General features: G+C 42.3%; 2 protein-coding genes across 3 annotated transcripts; both read left to right on the forward strand.

The window, feature by feature from the left end:
• Nucleotides 1-1,566: 1,566 nt before the first annotated feature.
• LOC118385111 (steroid hormone receptor ERR1-like) lies at nt 1,567-14,026 on the forward strand. Of its 2 annotated transcripts, XM_035771972.2 has the most exons (8): nt 1,567-2,052; nt 4,392-4,516; nt 8,054-8,437; nt 8,670-8,786; nt 9,006-9,119; nt 9,358-9,525; nt 9,756-10,025; nt 10,608-14,026. In XM_035771972.2, the coding sequence occupies exons 3-8, from the start codon at nt 8,059-8,061 to the stop codon at nt 10,859-10,861; spliced, it is 1,302 nt and encodes a 433-aa protein (XP_035627865.1). In that variant the 5' UTR covers nt 1,567-2,052; nt 4,392-4,516; nt 8,054-8,058; the 3' UTR covers nt 10,862-14,026. The 2 variants fall into 2 exon arrangements, with proteins under 2 accessions (XP_035627865.1, XP_035627864.1); XM_035771971.2 differs by lacking the exons at nt 1,567-2,052; nt 4,392-4,516 and adding an exon at nt 4,611-5,119.
• A 698-nt stretch (nt 14,027-14,724) lies between these two features.
• Nucleotides 14,725-20,039, forward strand: LOC118385112 (mannose-P-dolichol utilization defect 1 protein-like). Its single transcript, XM_035771973.2, has 7 exons — nt 14,725-14,932; nt 15,253-15,318; nt 15,488-15,620; nt 15,773-15,858; nt 16,122-16,240; nt 18,553-18,663; nt 19,138-20,039. Exons 1-7 carry the CDS (start codon nt 14,818-14,820, stop codon nt 19,258-19,260), a joined length of 753 nt encoding a protein of 250 aa, XP_035627866.1. The 5' UTR covers nt 14,725-14,817; the 3' UTR covers nt 19,261-20,039.
• The last annotated feature ends 1,024 nt before the right edge of the window (nt 20,040-21,063 follow it).

Raw genomic sequence — 21,063 nt, forward strand, 5'->3', positions numbered from 1 at the left:
CTCAAAAGAGGAGTGTTTAAAGGACTAGGCAAGGCATCTTATGCTCTAACAACTTAATTAACAATAATAAATAAAAACATTCACTTCAAGCTCCTAAACCTACCAGTCGCCCAGAATATAGTGTATGTGAAACGCCGTTTTTGCAATAGGGGATAATGCGTGTGGAGCTGGTGTGGAGGCTGACTGCAGCAACATGCAAACCGTTTGAAATGCAGCGCATGCGGAATCCGTGTATGACCTTCAATTCAAGGTCGATGTTTTTCTCAATGACACCGGGAACACTGCCATCAGTCTCCAATCTCTCTGCAGTGTCTCTGAAAATATTCTCACACGTCATAGGTCTAACACATGAACATACAATACATTATTATAAGCTAATTATTTTATGATTGATAGGTTTGATTAAATAATATTTACTGTTACATATTTGTATTATAGGAGACTACCGCATGTGGTCTTCCTCATGCTAAGCTATTTTAACAAACACACTACTTAGATAATTCCAGTTGCCAACTGTTCTGTGTTTTAAAATGAATTTTCCGCGGACAGGGGAAATGGGTTGTCGGCTCTTTCCATGACTGCGATAGCACTGCATGCGCACCCCTCTCCCTTCCTCTATCGATGCCAGCTGTTATAGTCAAGTTAACAAGCGGATTCTAGACTTCGGTTTTTCCTCTTCTCATCTCGTTGCAGTCGTCCACTGACCCCCACTTCCTTGGCATCGATCCAAAACTCCGCGTACCAGCTGACGAGTGTTGCCTACGTAGCGCAGTGAGCCGGGTCAGAGTCACAAGACCGAGTCGACTGAGCTCGGTTGCAAACATTTTCCATGCCATCTAAAGCTATGTTTACTATGGTGTCGTTTGATCCATTGGGGGACATGAATTCCACTGCATTACAGACATGTACGAATAGAATGTATTTTGCAAATTGGCCCATAATTAACTGGTTATTGTTCATTAGAAACTCAGGTATGACAGGACTAGGAAATAGTGCAGAATTTATATTGTGAAGCTATTTGGATTGCATAATCAAATTTGGATTGCATAATCATATAGCTGTTTCTGAAATGAAGTAGGCTAGGCCAAGACCAACAAATTATCAAACTGCATTAAGCAATCCAAAAAGCAGCCTTTATGGAAGTTAGTAGGCCTAACTTAATTGGCCTTCCTGGTCAAATAAAACATGTAATAAAGATCACCTATTATTGGTCCAACTATTTATAATAGGCTGGGCCTACTGTAAATTATTGAAATCCATGAACCTGTAAAAGGAATTATGGCATATTACTGGTTGGCATTGGAGTTTAGAGGCAGCACATAGCCTATTCGATGCAATAATAAACCAGGCACTCTTACTGCGCTTTCTGTATGTTGGTAGTGAGCACGATCTAAATACCATAGGTAATGATCACGCCAGGTTTGTTTCTATATGCGATGTATAAAACCTAAAACAGTGAGGCTACAGGCTGACGCTAGACTACAGTAGGTCATTTTTTTCATTGTTGCAACGCAGATGACGCTGATGGAAGGAGGCTGGATTGGAGGGCGCGCACGGACGTAACGGAGACACCGCAGACGCAAATTGAGAGAGGGAGGAGAATGGACAAGGGATAGGCTATACGTAACTAAAACCTCAGTTGTAGCAGCGAGGATAATCTACAACCTCCAGTAACATCAATATGCAGGACCAGGCCTGATAAGAGAATAGCCTATGGATTAAATACCACATTTGGTTGACCATTTTTTATCAGCTGCAATTAGTCCTTCGACGCTGTGTCCCTTGATACATTGTCGCAGCAGTTTCTATTTTCAAGCAATCATTTTAGAAACATTTTGCGCTACGACGACTGATCGCAGCTCAGATCCTACAATTTAAACATAAATAAACGTTATAGGCTATTATTTTGGCCACGAGCTGCATCCACTCTTGTGGCAATGTCGAAACCCCGGTGAGTATAACCGTGGCTTGTAGTGGAGTTCTCTGTGGCTTCCGTAGCGACAGTACTGCCTGGTCTGAGACCTCTTTCCTGCGATGTTCACACAAAGACAAGTAAGTGCTTGATAATGGTCAACATTGTAAATCTGTCAAAATATAGGCCTACTGTAGTCTGTATTCCCTCTGAATCATTTGCACGCGCAGTTCCTCTCTATTCTGCAGCTGATTAACTTTGCATGACCACGTTATTGAAGTGGGACGCGCTAACGATAATTGTAACGGTGAGTTTCTGTAATAATAAGATACCGAATGCTTTGGCATGTGTGTTGTGTCACTGGGACATCATGACTGACCCAAAGAGTTCAGTCAATTCCCTCTAACCTACATCAAGCTATAGGTTTACCCTCACTCATCAGCGCAATGTAGTTACCTACACATTTTCATGTAGGCTTTTATTAATCCAAACAGATTGGTATGAAATAGAACCAAATAAATTATCCTTACTGTAGCATTTGGTCTGCAGTGGACTAGTTCTTGTTTCTGGACTTTGGCTACCACAGTTAAGTCATACATTGTACATATATATATATTTACCATTTAGCAGACAGACACTTATCCAGAGTGATTTACAGGAGCAATTAGGGTTAAATGTATTGCTCAAGGGCACATCAACAGATTTTTGACTAGGCGGCTCAGAGATTCAAACCAGCAACCTCCCGGTTACTGGCCAAGAGTGTTTAACCGCTAGGCTACCTGCCACCCTTTTCTCTCCAGGTAAAGGCCTGACCAATAGTATTTGATGGCATACTGAGTGACAACCATAATTTAAAGATACTTTTATGCTTTAGGAACTCAGTTTAAACACTCACACAGTCCAGTTTCTCAACTGCTGTTCGGTTAGTACATTTCATCATCAGAATGCAGGTGAATAGTCTCCCAAGGGAATAACCTGTGCAAACTATGACCCTCCAGGACCAGGATTGAGATTCCTGATCTTAAGAAGCCATAATCCAGTTTTGCAATTAACCTTTCACCGGTCTGAGATCAGTTGGCAAGGTCACCTCTGCTGCTCTCACTGTCTCTCCACAGTGCTGCATGCAAAGCTTTCAAACGGAACTTTAGATATCCTCAGTCCTTTACACAGAAACACCAATTGTGTTCTGACAGTTCTTAATCTGAGATAAGGAACATTTACAGAGATAGTTAACTGAAAAAAAATACTGGTATCAGACAAAGGAAGGAGACAGAATTGGGTCTTTTGTTGATGATGTTACTGTTGAGTTTAAAGTGTCAATTGTCAAGATAGATTTTCTTGGCTCAGAGCTCATCATGATGGTCATTCAAAGCCTTTTTTTATAATGTGCTAGATGTTGTAGAAGATGGTGCCTATCATCGTGCAGAACTTGTGTTAGTAAAAAGATGACGCTATCTAGAAACAGTTTTAGACAAATTTGTCTGTCAGTTTTTGAGCTTCACTTCAGGTTAAACTATTTGTGATGCATGTGAACAATAGTTATGGTGCTGTATTTTCAACTTAAAATAGGAAAATGTATATGAATAATTATGCACTATTTTATACATATGGCATGTAAATCAGAGATTCTTTTAACTTTTCCCCTATAACATACCAATTTAGTCATCCTATCCCCTAACATTTCTTCCAATATTTTTTTGTCCCCCGGTCTTAAAACATTCATCCAACTTAAACATGTTCTGTGTGCTTGTGTCTGAGGGAGGCCGAATTGCAGTTACTCTATCTGTCCTTCAAGCTTTCCTGTGACTTTGACCTTTGGAATGTGTCACAGAGGGAGAGAGTTGGGGGAGGGGTGGTTGGGTGTAGTGTGCAGAAACGTGTATATGTGTGCTTGTGTGGGAATGGGAAAAGTGACTGCAATGATCCAAATTGTGTCTGTGAGAAAGACAAAAATGGTTTCCCCCTTTGTCAGCAATTTCTACCAAATGGTGTTGATGAAGATAACAGGACACAGTGTATGATAGACAGTCACTCTTTGGTTTAGAGATAGGGAGTAGTTTAGTAGTTTTACAAAGCTTTGACAAATCTCTCTCTCTCGCACACACACACACACACACACACACACACACACACACACACACACACACAGACACAGGTTTTGTTGGCTATACATTTCAATACCCAAATAAGCTTGAAAATCCTAGACAGAGTGCTTAAAATTGAGCCTTATAACAAGAAAATATATCAACATCTTCGGGCTTATGTTGGTTAAAGCAACCATTATGTTTGGTGTACAGTACATACTGTATGTACACGTGTGTGTGTGTGTGTGTGGGGAGGGGTTACGATTTAGATAAAGTAACAATTGGGAGACCAAGATGAAATGTGTTTTGTCCCTGTCCTATGACATAATCTTGAACATGCACATAAAAATACATGACCTGAGAAGAAATCAGAAATGTTTTGTCTTCCCTCTTAGGTATCCTGATAATCAGACTGTTCTACCCAGACCATAGCCACAATTCTAAACCAATAAAATAAAAAAGTGAGTGTGTTTACCAGGAGAGGAGACGAATACGGCTTTACAGCAGCACAGCAACACAGGTAATTGCTTTTGTCTTCTATATCTTTCAATCAAATCTGAACCAACAGTAATTATGGATGTTCAATAGTGATCTGATCTATTAATGCGGTTGTGAAGTTTGCTGAAACTATTTTAAGATATGGTCAAACTGATTGACTTTAAGCACTGACAAAGTGTAGGACTACATACACTCAGCCTGTGGAGGATATGCTTGATAAAAGTTTGAAGGGTTTAATGATTTCACAGATCAAAAAGTTGACATTATTTGTCAAATTAAAGTTGTTATTTATGATGTGTTTGCTTTTTATAAAGACTTTTAGCTATGCTACTAAGGCATACTGTAGTAGGCTGGGGTAGACAGTCACCCATGTCTCAGTCTTTCATTGAATGACTTACATTGACTACTTCCTATTATGCATCAGACTTCCCATCTCCTCCTGTCTGAAAACCAACATTCGATTTCGACACGTTTGAGGATCATGACACGTTTTAGACGCGTTATAACATGTTAGCTACGGTGTGTAGCCTCTCAACAACACAAACCTGCGCGATAATATCGCCGAGGGAAAGCAAATATTTGGGGATCTCAAGCTACATTGGGGGAGAGAGCTTGCTGGCTAGAGGTAAGTTGATGTCACCTGATGAGGAAAGCCAACAATACACATAGATTGCTAGCTAACGTTAGCTAGCTATAGTAACGTTACTAGTATATTTACTTTAGACTTCAGTTTGGGATTACCTAGCTAGTTATCTAAATATACGTTTTCCATTCAGCTAGGTAACCGAACCTCCAGCACAGATCTAGATAGGGAATATTAGCTGGAAGGCTAGCTCGTTATATCCGAGAATGTGCAAACGCCACACATGGAACTTCACTTGCTATAACGGCTAACTGTGATACTGTCTAACGTTAGCTAGCTAGCTAAATTCCTCATAAAGCCAGGAAGAATAATAGGGACGTGGCATTCATTTTCTTATTACCTACACTTTTTCCTTTACCTGACCAACCTGCCTCTCACCGTCCCACGAATGGCTTTGCCCGAATTAAAGTACACGAAAAAATAGTTAGTAAATGCATAGCTGTCTAAGCTAGCTAACTCTCTAGCTAGCTAACTCACATGCACTGCACATTTTATTGAATCTTGCGGGGGCTTCTTCCGGTTGTCTCTCGAGTTTGAGTTCAGCGATGGTGACCGATTATATTGTTACGGCTCATTCTGACAAATAGGCGTGAAGAACTCAGCATTTGTCAGATCATTGTCAGATCATTGAAATCTCTGTTTTACTACTTCATTTTATCACTCTTGAATATGTTAATTTCATAAAAGTCAGGAGATTATTATTTACCTGTTGGGATCATCATTATCAGAACATTGTAATTATTGAATAGCTTCACAAATAATAAATGGTCACCTATGCCAAAGATGGGAGCTAGAACAGCGTGTGAAATTCTTGGCATGGATATATTTTACTAGAAAGCATCTGTGCCTGTGTCTCTCTCCCTCCTTTGCAGTTGGACTGTAACTCCTGTTACAAATAGTAGAGAGGTGGGGTTGGGGTCAGGGTAGTAATGCCATAGTTGACGTGTTACGTAAAGGCGTAAAGATTTACAGGCCATAGTGAATGGCGTGTGAGAAGCATTTGGCCACTGGACCAACCAAAGTACATTGGCCCACATTGCAACACCTCCTGCTGATCTGTGGAAAGGAGGAGAAGGGTAGGACCAGTGGCCTACAGTGTAGAGTTCAGAGACAGGATCCCCTTTTTACACAATCCCTGTCTGTGTGCTGTGTGCTGTCATAATCCCAGAATCTCTTTAAGTAACATTTTTGCATTACATTTTGAAAGTGTTCTCTTTCTACAGTTGTACAGATGATTAAGTGATAATCGGCCATGCACAACTGTCTCTAATGCTGTTTGTAGGTTCAGTGCGTCACAATGGAGAGTGTTGGGAGTGTCGTCCATCTCCTTACTGGGATTCCTTATGGGGTTAAGGGATTGCTGCTACTCTGCTCTGGATTAATGACCCTAATCTGGAGAGGTCAGAGTAGGTTGGAGCTGGGATTATGGTCTCTCTCACATCCCTTAGCATTTTAGCGCTCAAATGCGGTACATACGGTACTCTCACACGCATGCATGCTTGAACACGCTCTCCCTTCCCCTTCTCTGTCTCCATCTCGCTCGCCTATTTCTCTCTCTCGTAATTCAAAATATCCCATTATTGTTATGTCAAATTATTCTCTGCTGGTGTGCAGCCATTTGTCTTATAGGATACTGGTTGTTGCATATCTATGAGGCAATAGGTACCCACAATGCAGTAGGACTGGGAAGCGCCAGGGACCCCACGATACGATATCACGATACTTAGGTGCCGATACGATATGTATTGCGATTTCCACGATTCTATATTTATTGCTGTTCAATATTGTGATTTCATGTTCCAAATATGTCTACTGCTGAGAGATGAGAGCATGAGAACATTCGTTTGATCAGTCATTGAAATTAAAGTGCTGAAAACATGTTGGCTCACTATTTAAAAAGAGGATGGAGAACAAGCTAAATTAGGAAAAATACCAGTTTTGGTGCAGATGCAGCCGACAAGCTCTAGCTAATGTACTTTGACTCCAATATAATATTGTCCAAAATAATATTGCGATATGTAACTGTCGTTGTTTTTCCTCCCATCACCTAGCAAGAATGATGCAATATTTAGCGATAAGGAGGAGACTCCACCCAAAGTGGGGTATGAATACCACCACGGGGGAAGCCATGCCTTTGTCTGAATTACAGCTGAATCGACCCTTTGGGAACAATTCAACTTGGTTAAGCTTCTCTAGTGTCCGTGAGTTATTTACTCTGAAAATTAGAACCTAACAGTTGGCGTTGTCGGCAGGATTCACCATGATTTTTTTATCAAACCAAAGAGTCCAGATCAGTTGTAATTCAGACAAAGGCATGGCTTCCCCCGTGGTGGTATTCATACCCCATTTCGGTGGAGTCTCCTCCTTATCGCTAAACATTGCATCATTCTTGCTAAGCAGGGAACTAAGTGATATGAGCCTTTAACGGTTTCTCCCCTTATCAGTACTGTCACGTGCGATTGTTTTCCCTGCGCTCAGCCCCTCCCAAGCTTCGTTATGGCACCCCTCATGTCTCTTTTGTAACTAATGTTCCTATACTTCTGAGTATAAGTGTTCCAAGTTTAACCTTGAATCCAACACTGTGAAAGCCTACAGTTTTCTTTTGCTTTTAATAAGGGAAAAGGAGGCATATTACAGTGTGGATTATGTCTTTGCAGCTCTCTGTTGGTGCTTGGCAGTCAAGCCAAAGGTGTCTTCGCCGTGACTTGTCAGATGTCAAGCGAGTGATATAATTCAGCATTGAGGCAACAGCTTTGATTATTTTAATGTTGTCTCCTTAGGATTGATGTTGGTCCTGGTTGTCTGGAGGGGTGTATTGATACTAACATGTAATGAAAAGGTGACTCAGAAATGGATGTGTGACAGTCTTATACCTCTGTCTCACACCCCCCCTATCTTTCTCCCCTCTGTCTGCAGTGATCATGTCTTCCAGGGAGCGTCGGTCAGACCTGTACATCAAGGCAGAGCCCAGCAGTCCAGAGGGAGGTGGTGGGGGCCGGGCCAGCCCAGGGGGAGCCTCCTCAGACTCCTCCCAGAGTGGTGGAGGTGGGACAAGAGGAGACGGGGTTGGGCGCTACTCACCCCCTCTGTACACACCGGCCCTGCGGTGCCACTTCAAGGAGGAGGGTGGTGATGGGGCGGAGGAGGGATCCACAGGTAGCGGAGGAGGGCGGTGCAAGTATGCCCTGAGCACACTACCCAAGAGACTGTGTTTAGTGTGTGGAGATGTAGGATCTGGCTACCACTATGGTGTAGCCTCGTGTGAAGCCTGCAAGGCCTTCTTCAAGAGAACCATCCAAGGTAAGGATGTGTGTGTGTGTGTGTGTGTGTGTGTGTGCGCGTGTGCGTGTGCGTGCGTGTGTGTGTGTGTGTGTGTGGATGAAGTTGAGTGTGTGTCTTGTGCGTTTCTGCAATCCAGTATAGTGAATGAAATGGGATAGACCTTGATTGCTTTGACAGAAGTCTCATATCGCTATTGTTTGTTTATTCTCCTTCTCTCCGTCCTTCTTTCCACCTCCTTGCCTTACCTAAGGTAACATCGAATATAGCTGTCCTGCGTCAAACGAATGTGAGATCACCAAGAGGCGCAGAAAGGCTTGCCAGGCGTGCCGCTTCACCAAGTGCCTTAAAGTAGGCATGCTGAAAGAGGGTGAGCATATGACCCATAGCCCTTAACTACTGGTCTGGACTGGTCTGGTCTGGAGACACTGTTTGATGCAGTGTGGAAAGTAGTTATTTGATTAAGATCTGTCTTTTTTTTTTATCTCCATACTTCTCCAAACAAAGGGAATTTGTTTCTCTTTTTCTCTCTCACTCTCCTACTCTCCTTTTCACTTTCTATTCATTGTCGTGGTGTTGTGTGTTGCAGGAGTCCGTCTGGACCGGGTCAGAGGAGGGAGACAGAAGTATAAAAGGCGTCCAGAGGTGGAGAATGCGACCTACCAGAGTGCCCCTCTACCGCTTAGGAAGGAAGGGGAGAAAGGTAGGAGATTGTTCAGGAGACATTTTCAGAGTTTTTCAGTTAAGAAACACTCTTAACTGTGCAGTCTGTTTTTCCAGAGAGCCTTCATTTCTGAACAGAAGCATCAAGTAACATCATGGAACTATTTCCACATAAGGATGAGTTTAGATTAACATAGTGCCTTTGTCCTTTGTTTTAATGGTAAATGTAACATCAGTTGTGCCATGACCTTTGCTTTCTGTTTGTGTGCGTGACCCAGGCTCCTCCAACATCATTGTGTCCCACCTCCTGGTGGCAGAGCCAGAGAAACTGTTTGCCATGCCTGACCCCCTGCAGCCTGATACGGCTCAGCGCACACTCACCACCCTCTGTGACCTCGCCGACCGCGAACTGGTCGTCATCATCGGTTGGGCCAAACACATCCCCGGTAAGGGGGACAGGGAAGAGGGATTGGTGGGGAGGGAGATCGGCATGAGAAGAGAATGGCGGAAAGTATGGAAAGTAAGGTGAAATAAGTTAGTGGGAACTAGCCCTCAACTCTTATCAGTAGCCCTGCAGTGGTTCATTATGCCTTTATCAGGGACTAGAATGCTGTCTCGTTGTATCAGCTTTTAGCCTAGTGATTGATCAGTCAGTCTACCCTGTCCCCCACTGTAGGCTTCCTGTCGCTGTCTCTGGCAGACCAGATGTCGGTGCTGCAGTCCGTGTGGTTGGAGGTGCTGGTGCTGGGTGTGGCCTTCCGCTCCCTGGGCTGTGAAGATGAGGTAGTGTTCGCTGAGGACTTTGTCCTTGACGAGGAGATGTCCCGCGTGGCTGGACTGACAGAGCTCAACGCAGCCATCAGCCAGCTGGCCCGACGCTTCCGTTCCCTGCAGCTGGACCGGGAGGAGTTTGTCATGCTCAAAGCCATCGCACTCACCAACTCCGGTAAACTAGCTAAACAAAAGTATAATCCTAGAATACCTTTTACAATCAGCATTATGTGGAGTGTCACAACATGAAAATGTGATGAAAGAAGTAGGTGAGACTGAAATACCGAACCCTCCATATGTACAATTAGTTGCTAATATGATGACATGCTTTATTTGAAGCACTATTCCACTCTCAGTTCCATTAAGCAACAGTTTATGTCCAACCGTTTATTTAAAAGAAAATACAACTCAAGGAATCACCGAAGACAGATTAGTAAAGATCGGTGTCATAGTCTCCATTTTTGAAGAGATTGTTGATGAAAATAACTTCAGCCCTGAGGGACTGACAGACAATTACTGTAAACAGAAGATTCACCCCCACGGTCTGCTTAACCCACAAAGGCACTATGTGTTATGCAAATACAAAGATGGTCATTAGTCTGGACTGGTGTGTCCTGTTCCTTAATCATTCACATTTTCTGCCAAACACAATCTTACAAAACCATCTCTTCAAAAGATAAAATAAATCATTTAGAAAAAAACACCCTCTTCCCCCACTGATATACAGTCTGACCATGCTCCCCCTCTCCTCTGCCAGACTCTGTGTACATAGAGGACATGGAGGCAGTGCAGAAGCTGAGGGACCTCCTCCACCAGACCCTGTTGGAGATGGAGTGCCAGCGACATCCCGAGGACCCCCAGCGGGTGGGGCGCCTCCTCCTCACCCTCCCCCTCCTCCGCCAGACAGCTGGTCGCGCCCTCACCACCTTCTACAGCATCAAGACCCGAGGTGGTGTGCCCATGCACAAACTCTTCCTAGAGATGCTGGAAGCCATGATGGACTCGCCCTAGAGAGAAGGGAGGATGAGGAGAAGCCAAGGAGAGCGGATGCAAGGGCACGATGAGAGACGGGAAATCTGCAGAGTGAATGGCTGGCTGCTGTGAACGGAGAGGTTTGTCTTAGATTTTGACCATGAAGAATGTGGAGATAATCTCTGGCCTCTTCAGAGATTCAAAATGGTGTTAAAAAAATGGAGAAAACATGTATACATGTTGTAGATGCCCTCAGTGGAGGTTGATGGTGGAGTTTAACACCTTAATACTTGACTGCCAAACTTCATTGAAAGAGTCCAAGACATAGTCAGTTTGAATGTCAGAATCATATTAGATTTCCAGTATCACAAAGGTTTTTCATTTGTAGCACTGGGCTCAGACATCAATTCAATGACTATTCCATGTTGGTTCAACATAATTTCAACCAGTGTGTGTGCCCAGTGGGTAAGCTTCACATCAGAAACTACTGAAGAACTGCAGTTCGATATCTAAGACCAGACTGTAACCTTGTGGCTGAGTCTTGATTGTGAAAAATGCAATATCTCCCTCCACACAAAAGCCATACTAAAATACCAGGCAAAGAAACAACCATTTACAAAGACTGCAGTATAGGGTCAAACCAACCATGCACCCATAAGAGTAGTAGGTTAGTCTACATACACAGACGCACAGTCTTACAATTTACTCATAGGAATTACTTGCAATATTTTTAAAGCAATACAATACTTTACATACAAAAGAAAATAATAGTGGTAACTGGTTAGGCAATGACTGGCTATACATATAGGCCTATGTGGCAGGGTGGGTGTGGAAAAACAGCTTATAAAAGGCTGTGCAAATGGTTATTAGTCCAAGAAAAGGGAATATGATGATTGTCAACAAAGTGTTGAAGTGTCGCTGTACTTGGAAGTTGTTTGATTTTATTTATACTGTAAGTAGTCCCAATAGGCATACAAAAAAAATGAATTATGCGCAAGCCTTTGTGTGAGTGTATGTGAGAGAGAGAAGGTGCGCTGTCATTTTGCAGTGTTGGCACCACACTGAAGCGGCTAGATCAGGGGAAAAAGTAACTGTTCTACTTTCTTGGTCAGCCTGGCCATAACAGAGTGAATAAAGAAGATTGGGTCAGAGGGGAACAATGGCTCCTGAGCATGTTTTCATTGGATTCTTGATTCTCCAGATCTCTTCACTGGTCCTCTCCAACCCCTCTGATTCAGATGGAATGTGCTGTTTAAAACCATTAGTTTGATTAACTGACTGCCGTTATTAGTGATCAAATCGATTTGGGGCTAAAATTAGGAATTTAAACTGTTTTTTAAAATATATATATATATATATGAGGTGTTGTTTCAGCGGAACAGTTTGCTCCTCCTCTTGCAGCCGCTGAAAGACTGAAGAAAGGGACTTCTGTTGTTTTGACCTGGAGGTCTTCGTACTGTGTATGACCTTTGAACTGCAAGCCTAATAGTGCCCAAATGGGGTTTAGAGCAACATGAAATGCAACACATTCAGCCTCATATGGGAATCTACAGCCACTCTGACTGAGACCCTCCTTTTAATCCTTCTCATAGTTTCTATTTGTCTGTTTACTCTGTTTTATGGGCTTGATTTGTGAACTACATTTATCTATTCAGAGCTCTTACAGTTTCTGTAAGCTACAGTGTCTGTAAGCTACCAGAAATGGCCAAATGTAAAGGGCCTGGACTGTTGGTCCTTTGGCCACTTGCTGAGGAAGAATGTGATTGTAAATCAATCAGAGGCAGCAAAATGCTAATTCAGTCTACAATGTCATAACATTTCTAGTAATACAGCACCCAACATGTATGATGTAAACTCTAAATTATACTTGTTGGGTGCTGTATTATTATAGATAAGTTATGACTGTGTATTTTCACTGTTGAGAACTTTAAAGCATGGTAAAAAAAAGCCCATGAGAGCTGAATCCAGTAAATGTGGTTGTCCCTGACATGAATGATGGGATAGATTCAACTAATTGCCACTTTTAATTGAAATTCATACTTGAGTATCTGTTTTTTCTACAGGATTTTAATCTTGAGTTTAGATTGTTAAACTTGGAAAGTTTGGTACTGAAATAAGACGGTTAAACTCTGAAAGTTTGGTACTGAAATACCTGAATAAGGCAATCCATTGTGAATGTTGTGAATGTTATGTTTCAAATTTATTACTGAAATAGATTTTTTTTTCTGACATTGAAGAAAACCCATGTTCTTTAGTATATTAATTCAACCATGTTGAATTAACATACTCTCCTCTCAATTACCCCACCTAGTTGTGAGAGGAGATTTTGCAGTCTGGAAACTCCCAAACAAATGTTCGAGATTTTGTTATGTTCTTCGTGGCTGTGGATGTTTGCGTTTGATGACCATTTGTGGCTCCATTATTGTAATTCAGGTTTTTAAATTAAAAAGTAACACCAGGCGACAATTGTTTCAACTCTGTACTATATCTTGCTGTCTGATTTGTTATGTGTTCTATCATAATTTTTGTATTTTGTTTCTCAAAGACTGAATAAAAAAAAATGTGTACAGTTTAATAAAGTTAATGTTTGTGTCAATATTAACTCTAATATAATAATACAAAGGTAGTGTTTTCATAGGGATATGCAATATGTAATGCCACTTTGTCTGTCATATATAGGTACGGTTGGTGGGGGGGGATTTAGACTATCACAATGTAGAGGATGTAAAGTCATTGCTAATTGTTAGTATGTTTGTGTACATTGACGTAAATGAGCAATACAAGAAATTACCAAAACTCAGTTTCACATTTCCTTGTATAGTCACATAATGTAAATGAAACATCAACAGTAATAAAAATAATTAATAGTAGTACTAAAGCTTATAATATGGAAAAATTCTAATCGATATTTGTATTTAAAAAAATACTGTATTTAAAATATTAAATTCTATTTTTCACTCAATTTGCTGATGTTTGTTAATACTCGTTTAATTTTTTTGTGTGGGTTTTAGTCTAATGGCTGTGAATGTCTGTGTTTGTACTGTTTTTCAGTAAGCTACAATGGTTAATTTGATGTGACTGTCTAAACAAAATGTTCATAATTAAATCACTGTGAAGACAAATGCTACACTGCAGGAAACAAGGGGTCAATTTAAATATTGTAGGTGCTTTGTGTTTTGTAATAAATTAGCAGACACCATCACATATCATTGGTCTCGTACGTCTTCTGTCATGATCTGTTTGTTAGAATGTTTGTCTGTCTGCTGCTGTCCTGTTTCCCAATCATGTTAAACAATATTTCCTGTCCTGCTCACCAAAGGTTCATCGGTCAGATATAACCAAAGATATCCTATTACATTAGTTATAATATGTAAGTCTATGGACATAACTGCATAATGCAGATTCTCAGCAAACATGTACCCCTCTGCAGAGGTACAGTATCATATCAGATTTCATTAAGAACCCCAATTTGAAAGACAGTCAGTTTGTGAACTATCTCCCATACCAACAGTTTACCATCAACACATTAGACATGTATCCTTCACAGCCTCATGCACAGTGATCTCTATGACCTAGGGCTATAGCTCAGTCCATCCCCATTTACAGCAGGAGGCACATTATCTATCTATATGGTCAATGGGCTTGAACCTGGGTCATCTGTGGAAGATTATATTAGCCCTCTTCAGCTAAAAACCTAGGCATTTTTTTAATTAAATAAAAACAGCACATTATCTGCCAAACGCTGCCACTGTCACTGACACCAATGGAACCAAACGATGTGCTCTGGTCTCTCGGTTGTGATTGGTTGGATCAGAGAGGATCTTGCTAAAACTGTCTTCTCATTGGACACTGGGAAAAGTGCAACAGCTTTTGCTTCCCGTTTGCTGCGCTTTAATGACATTAGTTCCGCAAGGATGTATGGGAAGGCTCTTTGTTTGCCACTGTTTCCCTAAAATCAGTGGGAAAACTTTCCAAGGGCACACAGTTGTAGAACGATGGACACGTCGGAGGTGGAGGAATTGCTGTCTCCAACTAAAGAGTTTCTACTCACATACTTTTTGCCAGAGAAATGTTACAACTATTTTTTTGTCGACTTAAACTTTCTCCACGGTGAGGTTCGCTGTCTTGTTGGCCCGGAAAAGATGCGCTGCTGACGTGATATTAATTTCAGATGTGTTATTTAGAGATGCTTACGTAGAGCAGAGCTGAGGAAATTGTTGCATGCGTGATTGTTAAAGTGTTACAATGTTTCAGCACCTTTTGTATACAGTGTTTTTATAAGCCTTGCCGAAGGTCTTGTAAAGCCTACAGTAGATATTTTCTAATATTTTAACAAGTCCTCCACCCCAGATGTTCATCTGGAAATTTGGGTCACAGCTTCATACTGGTTTCGGTGGTCTGACGATACTTTTTTGTTGTTGTAATAATAGTGCCATGCTGGAAGATAGTTCTGAGCAAAACTGTGGGAGTGTGGATCATTCTTGGGACTGTGATGGGTGAGAAAAACCTCTCTCACACATTATGCAATGATTAATAATCGGGAAACCTCTGTTACGCAGAGGTTCTATATCTACATGTCGCTTTCTGTCTGTTGCTATGCCTTTTTTCTTTCCCCCCTCTCTCATATGCCCTTCCCTCTCCTCCACCTATCGGTCTGCCAAACAGCGCAACTCCCTCAGCTGTGGAAGGTACTGAGGGCCAGGAGTGCATCAGGGATTAGCTGGTGGTCTGTCCTACTGCAGGTCTATGCCATCACAGGTCCTGTGGTCTACTGTATCACCAACAACTTCCCCCTTGAGTATGATCAATTCAGATTTTTTTTACACACTCCTTTTTAACAAAAGTGATTTACACTAATCCAGCCAACAGTGTGACGCTGATGAGCGCAAACCAGTGAATTGGACAAAGCCTGTTATTGACAACATTTGTCTTGTCTGTCTGTCTGCACAGAGCTTGGTCAGAGAGACTGTTCATGTTTATGCAGGGTTTGGCCATGGGCTTCCTCATTCAACACTACAGTGGTAACACCCTCAAAGGTTTGACCACTCCTCTCTGTGTATACTTGTGCTTACAGTGTGCCTGAGTCCCTGCCTTTAGATTCATTTTATATCAATACTCACAATAGTGGCGAGATTAAATGTTTTAAACACGTTGATTAGCTACTGTTTGGTAAGTCACCACCCCCTTGGTAAAAGGAGCAAATTAGGCAATGTTATGACAAAGTAGTTCAACAGTTTACAGGAATATGAGTGTATGGTCTGTACCAGGGCTGTGTCATAACTGTCCTTGTTTCCTGCAGGTATAGTATTCATCTTGGCCTACGGTGGTGTTATGTTGCTCCTGACCTCTCCTCTGGTCCCTGAACACGTCATCCCTGCGATGCAGGCCTCCAGCATGCTGGCTATTGTTGCTAGCCGAGTATGATACAATACTTTTATTTTCAATTTGCATGGAAATGTAATCAACTGCAAGGCTTATAGCAGTTAAGGTACAGTCAGCAGATGGTGTAGAAGTGTTGGTTGTTTAGCAACAAAACCAACGCTTGTGAAACTATGGAGCAAAACAGACTGGGTTGGTTAAACTTTTTACAGCATGTAAACTATAATTTGTCTCAATGTTTATTGAAAACAAATACATTTGCACAATGAGCACAGGTCTCAAATGCATAGTTCCAGTTGTTGGTTAGCTAGCCATATTAGCATAGACATGTCAGTCAAAACACCTCAAAACAAGACATGGTCTCAATAACAAGATACAAAGAGGCTGAAAAAGGCTACCTAAGATTATTTTTACATTTAATTTTAAGGGGTGTTGGTAGTTATTTAAGATACTTTTCAAAGAGGTAGGGTTTAAGACATTTTGGAAAGATGGGTAGGGACTCCATTGTCCTGACTTTAGGGGGGAAGCTTGTTTCACCATTGGGGTTCCAGGACAGAGAAGAGCTTTGAGTGGGAGCTGCCCTCCCGAAGGGGTGGGAGGGCCAAGAGACCAGAGGTTGCGGAACGGAGTGCTCGGATGGGATGTAGGTTTTTGCATAGCTTGAAGGTAATGCTGTTCCCCTTGCTGCTCTGTCGGCAAGCACCAGGGTCTTGAAGATAATGTTTGCTTCGTCTGGAAGCCAGTGGAATGTGCAGAGGAGCGGGGAGTACTTAGGAAGGTTGAACACCAGGCACGCTGTGGCATCCAGGATAAGTTACAGGGGTTTGTTGGCACAAGTGGGAAGCCCAGCCAACAGATTCCAGGAGTCTAGACGGGAGATGACAAGTGCCTGGATTAGGACCTGCACCTCTTCCTGTGTGAGGAAAGGTCGTACTCTACAGATGTTGTAGAGCATGAACCTGCAGGAGCGAGTCACTGGTTTGATGTGTGCAGAGGACAGGGTGTTGTCCAGCGTCACGCCAAAGTTCTTTGCACTCTGGGAGGGGACACCGTGGAGTTGTCAACCGTGATGGAGAGGTCTTGGAGAGGGCAGGCCTTCCCCGGGAGGAAGAGCCGGCATCCAAGCTGAGATGTATGCCGATTACACAGAGATGTGTTGCCACCTGGGTGTCAGAAGGGGGGAAGGAGAAGAGCAGTTGAGTGTCATCCGCATAGCAGTTACTTAAAGGAGAGACCATGTGAGGAAATGACCGAGCTGAGTGACTTGGTGTAAAAGGAAATGTAAAGGAGGGCCTAGAACTGAGCCCTGGTGGACACCAGTAGTGAGAGCAGACACAGATCCTCTCCAAGACAGCTGGTAGGAGCGACCTGTCAGGTAGGAATACAACCCAGGAGTGTGCAGAGCCTGAGATGCCTAACCCTGAGAGGGTGGAGAGGAGGATCTGATGGTTCACGGTGTCGAAGGCAGCGGATAGATCTAGGAGGATGAGGACAGAGGAGAGTGAGTCAGCTTTGGCAAAGCCTCTGACACAGAGAAGAGCAGTCTCTGTTAAGTGACTTGTCTTGAAGCCTGACAGGTTAGAGTCAAGAAGATTATTCTGAGAGATAACGAGAGAATTGGTCAGAGACGGCACACAAGTGTTTTAGAAAGAGAATAAAGAAGGAATACAGGTCTGTAGTTTGACGTCAGAGGTGTCGAGTATTGGTTTCTTACGGAGAGGAGCGACTCTGGCCATCTTGAAATCAGTTGGAACGCGGTCAGTGATGAGGGAAGTGAGGAATTGGGAGAAGGTCTCCAGAGATGGAGGAGGGGATGGGGTCAAGTGGGCAGCTTGTTGGGCGGCCAGAGATCACTAGGCAGCTTCTTGTCATTGTTGCTAGCTACCTGGCCGTTCATTTCCGTGCCGCTGTCAGTCAACCCGTCGATAGGAGCAGAGGGGTATACTACAAAGCAGGATTAATGAGTTACCCAGCTAACTTTGATAAACAAAGGTTGATTTTCTGGTCCATTTAAGAAAGCAACGCTTAGATATGCATTTTTGGATGTTGAGTCAATAAGACCGTGTCCATTTTATGCTCATCTTTTAGAGAAAAAAAACATTATTTCAGAATAGTTCGCTGGCTCAGTCATTGATCTTGCTTTTTGTGTACCCCTCTGGCCGATGAGATAAGTTGCTTATCTCAAACTTCAGCAGGAGAAGTACAACATTGGATTAGTCTGCTGTTATCATTTAGGTCTTTGTCAATCGAGAGAAAAGAGAACTGCTTATGTTAGGTCATAATAAAACATTTGCCTATATTGACTTGTACAAACTGACTGTTGATTTGTTTTATGTTGGATGTTTATCCAGGTGATCCAGGCAGGGACTAACTACTACCATGGCAACACGGGCCAGCTGTCAGCTCTGTCTGTGTTCCTGGTCTTCACTGGCTCCCTGGCTCTTATCTTCACCTCTTTACAGGTATAAAAAAATCTGTACCTTTACATTCCCTTTCAATGCCTCTTTGCATCCTACCCTGCCTTCTCATTTGACTTCTACCATCTCTTTTCCCTTGTCACTCCTCTGTTCCTCATCCTTCTCCTACATTATTCCCCTCTCATACCTTTCCTCCCTTATCCCCCTCTCATCCCTCCTTCCTTATCCCCCTCTCATCCCTCCTCCCTTATCCCCCTCTCATCCCTCCTCCCTTATCCCCCTCTCATCCCTCCTCCCTTATCCCCCTCTCATCCCTCCTCCCTTATCCCCCTCTCATCCCTCCTCCCTTATCCCCCTCTCATCCCTCCTCCCTTATCCGCCTCTCATCCCTCCTCCCTTATCCGCCTCTCATCCCTCCTCCCTTATCCGCCTCTCATCCCTCCTCCCTTATCCGCCTCTCATCCCTCCTCCCTTATCCGCCTCTCATCCCCCCTCCCCTGGCCTTATCCCTCTCTGTAGGAAACTGGAGACTGGAGCTCTGTCTCTACTGTGACCCATGTAGTGGCTGCCTGTCTCAGCTGCCTGCTCCTGACCCAGGTGGTTTGTTACAGGAATAGCCGTACTAAAGACAAGACAGAGTAGTGGTCAACCACAATTCAATCCAAGGACCCGCTGTTATAGTAAATGGGATACATTTTCTAGGTTATTTCAATCATTCTATTGTGTGTGTAGTATGGCAAAGTTTGTTCAATTTCAGGTCGCATAATAAAATATAATGCTCTATAAACTATATTACTATATAAATGGTATATATATATATGTACTTCCAGTAATTGCGTTGTGGCTCGGAGACCAAAGTGTACTGTGATTCTCATGCCTAGCTTGAGGAAAGCTGCTGCAGAAGTGTAATATCTTCCCTTCTTTTACAGATACATTTTTGCGTCTCCATTGGCTCATATATGGGGATTGGGTTATTGAATTTGTTCAATTTTGTTATTAATAAAACTTTTGAATATATTGTCGTACAGCAGGGTCGTTCCACAAATAGAATGCCTTTTGAGTCCCTTTGATATTTTAAGTATAAATTGTGCACCAATATTACTTTTGAATACGCCTGTTTTTATTAAATTAAGTGCCTAATATGAACCACAGAAAATTCAAGAAATCAGTTTAAAGAATAAAGATGTGCTAAAGTGCATGTTTTTCTGACTTCAATGAGGATTTTATCCTACTCAACCCCTAAATTTCTCTTAAGATCATTGCAAAGCAGTAGTTATTTTGTTGCTTTGACTGTATTGTCTGAAGATTATTATTCATTTAATGTGATTAGTGATTCATTTACGTCTGTTCCTCATTTTAAGGTCAACCCTGTTAACATGAACTGAAATCTTGTTTTAATAATAAAATGGTTTCAAAAGTAACATTGGACATAGTGAAATCTCTGTAAATATAGGTGAACTGGTTCTACTCTTTGGCCAATTTTTTTGTGTTTTCATGGTGTATTAAAAAAAACGAATTAGAGCACAACACAACCCTGTTACTCATAGATGGGCATGAAATGTTTGAACAATTAACACATTTTTGTGAAACTTGCATTCTATTGCCCTTCCCCTGTTGTACACCACAAGCTTTCATTCCTCCTGTCACAAGGGGGATTTATCGCATTAAGATGAAAATATCAACCCTGTTGCAGTCAACTCTGTTACTTTATCTGGTAGTTCATTGGCACTTTACAATAGTCTTTTTTTAAATTAACCTCTTGAGATGGGAAAAACATGTTTTTAAATGCAGTTAAAATTAGGTAAACAGTATTTTACCAAATTACACTGCCCAAAAGGCACAATTGGTGCATCCTTCATGAGAAAGGTAGTCTCACTGTGTGGGTGCAGCATGTAATGGTCTTGTTTGTGTGGAAGGCTGTGGATTTATTTTCTTCACCTTCACCTGAAGTTAAGCTTCATATCTGGACTGGCTCATATCTGCTTGAGGCCCAATGTGTTCTGTTCTTATCTACCTGTACAAGCTTATGCATCTCCAAATTCCAAGACTCATCGATACGTGTGGCAGGGTTTCTATGCCTTTGTCCTGCTTTTTGATGTTCTGTTGCATGGCCCAACCCTTCACAGCTTTGATCTAAGGATCTGCATGTGCCCAATACTCGTCCACGTTTTGTTCAGTTAGGGGTGGGGTGGGCAAATCTGAACTCATCTTGAGGGGCTACAGTGGATGTGCGTCTGCTACCCACATCCATACATGCAGTCAGAGCCAGCCCTAGCCTTATGTGGGCCCTAAGTTCAATTTTGTCCCTCCCTTGCAAGAAAAACATTGCCTACAATTCTTCATTATTTGCCATGGGGCGTAAAGAAAATGTTGCTGTTTTAAAGCAAGTTTGCTGCAATTTTCCACATTTTGCCATGGATGCAGAGAGAAATATTTGCAGTTTTA

This window comes from Oncorhynchus keta, chromosome 6, assembly GCF_023373465.1.
Source record: "Oncorhynchus keta strain PuntledgeMale-10-30-2019 chromosome 6, Oket_V2, whole genome shotgun sequence".
Taxonomy (NCBI): Eukaryota; Metazoa; Chordata; class Actinopteri; order Salmoniformes; family Salmonidae; genus Oncorhynchus; species Oncorhynchus keta.